An 8,831-nucleotide genomic window follows, 5' to 3' on the forward strand; every position below is an offset into this window, starting at 1 on the left:
CATGGCTGTCCAACACAAACAATGTGGCAAACAATCAATGGATACAACATACGGAAAACAATAAAATGTATTAAAACCAGCTAAAATCAATACAATGGCAGCCATACTAAAATATACTTCAACTTATCTAGTTGAGACTCCAATTAACCTCACCCAAAGTCGTGGAGAAAGAACCAAGCACTTAGCCTTTGTGAAGACCAATCAAACTCCCTCATATTTAATTGTAAGTCTGTTAAATAATATTAAAATGTTTTACTTATGTATTCATGGATTGCTGTCAGATCCCCAAACTCAGCATAATACTAGGAAATGATACACATAAAATGTATCTGACATTCTTCTTTGATCCAGTCATATTAAAATGGAATTGAGTTGTGGAATAGGAAATTTTAAAAAGCAGCAAATCAGCTTTTTCACTGATTCGATTTAAAAAGAAGAAGCCAACATGCAACATACTGTTTGGAAAGTTTAAAAAAAAATCAGAGAAAAAAAATACAAGGAATGGGACCAATATTGGAGATGAGTTATTGAATAATCATGATTGTCAGAGATGAAAGAGAATAAAAAAGACTGTGAAAAGACTCATGCCAAGAACATATGAGAAAAGATATAATGCATGGCTGTTTCTATGATCTCACTAAAAATCTTCAAGTCAATATGGAGGATTGTAGTACGTAATCATGAACAAGAACATAAATATAATGGTTATAAGGAAAATTGGTGGGATGGGGAAAAGTAAATGAATACTATCATTTATCCAAGAAGGAAATATTTCATTTTCTAGCTTTGCAAGAAACTCATTTGCTTAGTTCACGTTGCTTTCCTCTTGGTATATGTAAGTGTCTTTGGAATAGTGTGGTACTTATGCTACCCTGAAGGAAATTATGACTTGTAAAAGTGAAAACTATTCTGAGTAAGAGTGATTTGATACATTACAGAGACTAGATAGCTGTTTGATTTTCAGTCACCTGTTTCTTAAAACTCCTACATAACCAGAGTCAGTAAGCAAGGCTAATAGCTTAAGATCAGTTGCTCATTGTTTTATACAATTTTCATATGACACCATTTTAACAACAGAATTATGAGTCACTACTGAAAGATAATGTTTTATAAGGCAGCTTGCAAAAATGACAAATGCATTCCAAATTAAACCTGTTGTACTGTATAATTGCCAGTGAATCAGAACATGATCCTAGAAATATGCAGCAAGTATTTCTGATGATGAAATGTCAGTCTTGGATTACCAGAGCAAGTGGAATTAATTTGCAAATATTAAGTTGCAGCTGGACATGCTCTACAATAGATAATGACAGAGGATAAAATATAATCCAAGTTGGGACAACAGTGTATTATTAAATATACAGCATTTAAAAATTGGTAGTTAAGTTATCTGAGACAATATTAAATTCTAAACAAGCCAAATGTCCCTATTTCATGAAATATGACAAATATTTTTTGAAATGTTATGAAGTTATATCAGAGGGAGAATGCATTAGAGAAAGTCAGTAGAGACTTGCTTATATATATCTATATATATTCTGGTTGATGTAAAATATCCAGATACTTGCAGGAGACTATCCCTAAATTTTGCGATTATATTTGATTTTTCTGTACTTAAAATTATATTCTCTACTTCTATACTACTTCTAGCATTTTGTGTAATATTATTTTATGGGAAATATCGCCACATTTGTTTTTAGAAACTGAACAGCATTTTGAGAATTTGGATCATTAAGAGTTACTATGGTGTCTGTAGATTAGATGTATTTTCTAATTTAACTCTTTGTATTTTTATTTATTTGTTTCATGCACTCATAATTATAAGTTACTAAGTTTAGATATTATTTTATTGTGAAAAAGAATTTGTCTTAATACTTTATTGTAAATCAATACATGGAAATAGAATATTCTCATATGGTGAACTAAATCAAAATATCACCACTTTTATGTATTTATCTCTAATAAATAAATACAGAAGACAAGATATAAATATGATTTGTCATAAAGAAATAAGAAAAACTTTTTAAAAATAGGTATTGCTACCAAAATATAGATCTGATCTGATTTTATCTTTAAGGCATAAAGAAGACTACACGTAGACGGAACTGTTTTTTATACACATAATATCATTTTACAGAAGTACTTTCAATATAAATACTCACTCAACATTTTAAAAGTTTATGATATCAAGATTGTGAACTTTAGAAATGTTCTCTAGCAAGCATGATAAAACTGTGTATTTCAAAAAAATTCCAATAGATTTTGTAAGAAATGAAATTTCAGCTTTAATTCATGCTCCAGAATAAATTGGTTTGCCTTTAGGATCAAAAAAAAATATTTCCACCATAATCATCAAAGTTACTTTCAAAATTACCTCACAAAATATCTGCAAACCATACCATTGATTTATTTTTAAACAAGCCTTTTTCTTTGCTGCTTTTAAAACTTATTTTATTACACATAATACACATTCTCTTTCTAACACCTTTAATCTCTCTCATATGACTCAATCTTATGCTTTTAAACTCAGTAATCGAATCAGGAAGAAAAAGAAAGACTTACCAGTGAAAAGCAGAAAAAATTCATTTTGGAATAATTACAAAGGTATTCAGCATTTAGAAATGTTATACTATTTCAAAGAATCCTTGCCAGACAATGCTGCTGCTTCTTGTATTTCCCAGCTGATAAACATTTCTTTCTAGAGATTAGAGCAGGATAAAATCCTTGCAATAATCCACTGGATTTCCAGACCATTATCAAATGAGATACAGGCTTGTCTGGCTCAGCCCAAGCAGTTCCCTAAATTAATCAACAGTGTTTATCAACAAATCTGGACATTAAAAAAATGATGCTGAAGCTTGGATTTTCATTGACTTAAAATGGATTTTATATTTCAAAAACAGTGAATGACTTCATTTATAATTCCATTATCAAATATGCCTTTATTAAAACTCTTCAAAAGAGTTGGAATAATTCCCAGCATTCCTAGACAATTGGATTGATGATGGCTGGAAACCTTTAATTGGAGCTGCAATACAGGTTAATATCACCTGGCTAAACTTCAGAAAGTAGGGCATTTATTTATCCAGTTGCATACTCCTGTGGAGAAGTTTGTGCCTTTTAAATTTAAACTATCGTACTTTTCAGAAAAAAGGCATGGAAATGCAAAGTGAGTGTAAACATCAGCTAGAATATTGTTATTTATTGAGATTTGTTGCAATTCAAGTTGAACAGGCATTTTATATCATAAATTTTAGGAAGTCTCTTTTAGCTCAGTGCTAATAATAATAAAATAGTTATTAGTTAGATTGCCTTATCATGGTTAGATCACTTTTTCATAGGTTAAAGATTCAAGAATCAAATTGAATAGCAAAAGAGAAAGTGGGCAGCCCTGCCATGTACTATTAATCCTAGCATAGGATGTAAACAAAGTAAAGCCATAAATCTAGTATTACATTTTAAAAATGTTTTCAAAAATAAAATAAGTGCTAATGCAGATTACTAACAAATACACATTTTATATTTAGTAACATGTTTTGAAGACACGACAATTTTGCTAGTGTTAATATAACTGGGAAAACCTGATATTTTCTGCCTACAATGATCATCCAAGAATTAAAACTGATCATGAACATCAATTTTTATAAACCTTTGAGCTGGTGATGACAATAAAAGGTCAAAGGGTTCCAGATTAGAAGAATGCAACTATCAGACTAGAGTTACATGCTACTTTATAGTCTGAAATAGGCTCATGAAAGGCAAGGCTACCTTTAGGATAGTATCTTCCACCAAAGTTCTGAATAGAATAGGTTGCAGTACTTGAGAAAAACAGAAATATACATACAATTGTTTTTCTACAGAAAGCTGCCATTTCAATCTCCAAAATTTTATGCCTGTGGAAATTGCTTCATTTATCATAATAATAGATTCAATCTGCTTAATCATATAATAAATTAAAACCCTGACCCTGCTGACCTTTTGTAAGGCCATGAAGACCTGGTTGTGTGCCTGGGATTGGGATCCTGAGTGTGTAATGACTATATTGGTTATTGACATCTATGGAAATAGATCTGTACATAATTATTCTATATTATTTTAACTATTTGTATCTATGATGCATGCTTCCTCAATTTGCTAGTTGACATGGGCGGCTGTAGAAAATAAATGGATAGACAGACTGAGGAAGGAATGCAATGCATGAGAATGACATAGAGAAGTTCCTGCTTTTTGTGCTATTTATTAAAAGCAAGACATCTTGAGAATACCCTCATAATATCTGAAAATTGTGATAATGGAAAAATTAATCTCTCATAAAACATTCATTTCAAATTAAGGATTTGTAGTTTACACAGAAATTTAATTTCCTGTAAAACGGAATGATCACCTAACCCTCTCTCAGCAATAGGTTGTTTGTTCACCCATTTGCCAATTTATAGGCAAATGCAGTCTTGCACTGAAGTGTGGCTGTCCAAAATGAACATGTACATTCGTATCCAGAGGTAGAATAGAAAGTAAAAGGCTTTTAGACAGTGGTCTTATTTTTTTCTTGTTTCTTTCCAAATAGCACAGTAAGTCCACCCATATTTCAAGGTTTTGTACCATTTCCATATACCTTAAAACTTTAACTAGAAAAAAATGTTTTTCTAAGAGGCATTAGAAGGCATTGTTTTTTCTAAACAAACACTCCATTAGTGAATGCTTAAGTGGAAATTTAAGGCTAAATTATATAATCCACAGTATATATTTAATATTATATGTAGTAGGTGCTATTTGTCCAATCCAATTTAGTTCCATTATGTTAGAAGGAGACATAACTATTTCCTCAGACCAAGGAGATGTGTTGTTTTTGGTTTGAATCTTCTTTATTATTAATGCCAATCATGTGTGTCTATATATTTTTTTAGATTGAAGCAATATGAAACTTTCTGAATGTTTATAAATAAATAAACTAACAGGTGGGTAGGTTCCCTCATATTTTATGTAGTGTTCTTCATCAGCCTATTATGGTTCATTGCACACTCAGTCAAATTTTCCAATTGGATTTGGCATTTTTGTCCATCTATTAAGTTCTTCCCAAGGATCTGAGATAGGCAGATGTTAATGTTTGATGGTATTATCATAGGATGTAAGCTGTTCCGGGTAAAGCTGCCTTTTGCAATTGATGGATGGTGAATTTGTCAATTGCTAATGATGTCCAAGTGGTGTTCCAGTTGTTTTGGAATTGCACCCAAGGCACCTAATACTGAAATTAATATAATGTGGAATTGCAGCTTTGCAATCATTTTACTTATCATTTAATTTAATTCTCATTTCTAAGCTAGAAGACTCTAGAAAACATTTGAGGTGTGTGTGTGTGTATACAGTGTGTGTGTGTATATACATACATACACACACACTGTACACACACATGCATACATATACTGTGTGTGTGTATGTGTATACATACACACACAGAGAGAGACATACATACACAGAGAGAGGGGGGAGCGGGTAGCTGTGTTACAATTTAGGATTTTAATCTGTAATTTTATTTTGCAATACTGGATAGAAATTGTTAAGTTCTATTTGGGGGCTTATTTATATATGACCTGACAAAACTCATGTCAACAATGAATTGTGGGTATAGCAGCCATTATCCTCCATTAGCATCTTCAAAACAAGATGACTAGTCTTAATAATGCAAATTTTCTGGTGAAATGCTGTTATTCTGATCATTTACAGAAAGTTTGTCACACCTTAAAAAGCAGCCTCGAGGAGATAGACTTCCTCACTAAATGTAACCAATTTCTCTTCTTCTTAACGTTCTTAATCATGTAGTTTAGATGTTTCTGTGGCATATTGGGCTACCAAACTTCAGATTACTGACCTGAATTTGCAAAGATAGTTGAAAGATATTTGCTTCCTTCAGGTTTTTAAGTTTTCAAATGCTTCTATTGACACATTTGTTTTTAGTATATGCTATTTGTGAAATAAAACTATTGTCACTGTGCATATATACAAAGAACTGGACCCAGATAACAAGGACCTGTACTTTAAATGAAGCACTAGGCCAAATAAGGAACTCTGAGAAAAATTTTAAAAACAGAAAATTGAAACAAGTATGGAGATATATAATCAACTGTGTAAAAAGCTTTATCACTTTTCTGTGTATTTAATTAAGTTAAAGATTTTTGAGCAGGTTTTGACATCGCAATGACACGGCATGCAATCTTGGAACTCCAGGATTGCTGTCAATATCCAGTATTTCCTGCACAGTCCTTTTGGACCTAAACTGTTTTGAAGGAGCAGTGATAGAGTGTCCTGCTGATCTCAGAGGCATCGCAAAGCCCCTGATTGATCCAGGAGAAAGCTCTTTTTGCCAGCTACAAGAGAAGCAACCAAAAATGGCTGCCAAAGGTTGGGACAAGCCTCTGAAACAGAAGCAGTACAAATGGTGAGAAAAAAATTATTATTAGAAAAGGGAAAACCCAAAAGAATTGGAATTTAAAATAAAATTGAAGGCAGAAGAAAATAAGCGGCGAATTAACTCTGGTTTAAGACAATCGCGTTATTTTTTCTACCTTAACTTTATTTGTTTTCTATGGATGGACTCTTTACAAATGCCTCTTATTTTTAAACTTGACTTGTCTCTTTTTTTCCTTTTTCCTCTATACTTTCTCCATTTTTTGTATTCGTGGATTAAAAGCTTCTTCTCTCGTAAGGCTGGGACACAGCGTCATTTTTACACTTTTTTTTCCTCTCTTGGACAGAGAGGCAAAAACAGATAGAAAAGAGGTAACACTGCCATCTAGTGGCTAGAGGCTTGGCAATATAAAGCTATAAGCTTTGCTTACTGAAAGGCTCAGTGAAAACGTTTTGTTGATAAAGGTGTTCCATTGAAGAAAAGAGAAAGCTTTGATTTGAAAAACTCCACTGAATTTGTTTGACCTAAAAAGTCTCAGATGTTTTGGCAGTGTTTATAATCTGGAAAATGGCACAACATGAAGAAGAAAAGGCACTAACTTTGCAAAGAATTTTCTTAGAAATTCAAAAAGTTTTAATAATTACAGAGAAAATTGAAAAGAGACTTGAAATTATAGATCAAAATACAAAAAGTATGAGGACAGCGATGAAATTTGAAGACAGAACTGAAAAAATTACAGACATATGAAAGTGATAATAAAATTGTTGACATTGATAGCAAACTGAGAGTGGAGGGAAATGACAGGTGTGAAATACAGAAAGGAGAAATTGATGAACCAGATCTTCATTTTGGATGTCAGAAAATAGATGAAGAAAGGAGAGAAAATTTGGCAGAAATAATGAGAGTAATCTCAGCAAAAGCACTAATGATAACAAAAGTGAAGCTGATAAAAAGAGCAGATAAAGGGTTTCGAATTCTTATAACGAACAACAAGTTCTTAAGAGAAGATCCACATAAGATTTATCAAGAAAACATTTAGAATACAGACTTTACAAATGGCAAGAGATATTGGACTACACTATCTCTGGAAGGATACAGGAGGATGAAATAAAATGTCACAATAAATTTTAGTTAAATGTAGTTAAATTTTGAGTGCTATGTACAATGTAATAATAGCTATAGTCAAATAAATGATTAATAATGATAACAAAGCATTTCTATATACTAGATTGATAATATGAAATTTTACACAATACTGTAAGTGAGGATATGGAGATGATGTTGAAAAGCCTTTTTATAAAAGTTAAACAATTTTATATAGAATAGAATATAAAGATGTAATATCATTGGATGATTTCAAGATGATGTAATAAAATGTCATAATATAAATTTACTTTAAATTTAATATGCTTTATGTTGAAAGGATGCAATAATAGCTATGCTTAATGGATGTTTAATAATTATATCAATTTGTAAACAAATATATTAGATTGATGATACTAATAATGGGAAAAAACATTGAATTGAAAATTATTAGAGAATGTTAACAATGCTAAAATAATAGAATGATGTCACAATAAATTTAGTTAAATATAGTTAAATTCTGAGTGCAATGTACAATGTAATAACAGCTATAAATGATTAATAAATGATTAATAATGATAACAAAGCATTTATATATGCTAGATTGATAATATGAAATCTTATACAAACTCTAAGTGAGGATCATGGAGATGATGTTGAAAAGCCTTTTTATAAAAGATAAACAATTCTATATAGAATAGATTATAAAGATATAATATCATTGGATGATTTCAGGATAATGTAATAAAATGTTATAAATTTACTTCAAATTTAATATGCCTTATGTTGAAGGGATGTAATAATAGCTAGGTTTAATGGATGTTTAATAAATATAACAATTTTTATACATGTATATTAGATTGATGGTACTAATAATGGGAAAAAACATTGAATTGGAAACTATTAGAGAATGTTATCAGTGCTAAAATGATTGAATGACTTAGAATAGAAAGAAGCATAATAACAATGTATACAAAGATATCTTGATTGTTAATATGTGAATTTTGATAAAATTCAAGTGAGGGCTATGGAAAGGACACAGAAAGACTTTGTAACCAATTGGCACATTGTAATTGAAGAGGCTTTTATGTTATATGTGTTGTATGTTTGTGTTTGTCTGAAAATAAAAAAAAATATTTAAAAAAAGATTTAAAGTGTTTGAGTATAATAAGAGTTGAAAACAAAAGTTCTAATGTTCACCAGTACCATTCCTCATGTATTATGGAAGTTAGTTGTCTACATAAAATGATAACAGAGGATCAATTTCTGTAGCAACTTACTGCTATCATAGAAGCATGGACTTGGAAGGAGACAATTTAGTCCACTGACTCCAGCTCACTGTTTT

At 31.0% G+C, this 8,831-nt stretch overlaps 1 protein-coding gene across 1 annotated transcript in view; it reads right to left on the minus strand.

Moving 5' to 3' along the window:
• SAMSN1 (SAM domain, SH3 domain and nuclear localization signals 1) overlaps positions 1-2,681 on the minus strand; it is an 82,106-nt gene extending 79,425 nt beyond the window's left edge. The window contains exon 1 of the mRNA XM_087722046.1: positions 2,563-2,681. Coding sequence (XP_087578172.1) covers positions 2,563-2,586 — 24 coding nt within the window. The 5' untranslated portion in view covers positions 2,587-2,681. The remainder of the gene's footprint in view (positions 1-2,562) is intronic.
• Between the last annotated feature and the right edge of the window lie 6,150 nt (positions 2,682-8,831).

The sequence above is a fragment of the Thamnophis sirtalis genome, unplaced genomic scaffold (genome assembly GCF_051295495.1).
Source record: "Thamnophis sirtalis isolate CommonGarterSnake01/CBP01778 unplaced genomic scaffold, rThaSir2_p1.2 scaffold_8, whole genome shotgun sequence".
Lineage (NCBI taxonomy): Eukaryota > Metazoa > Chordata > Lepidosauria > Squamata > Natricidae > Thamnophis > Thamnophis sirtalis.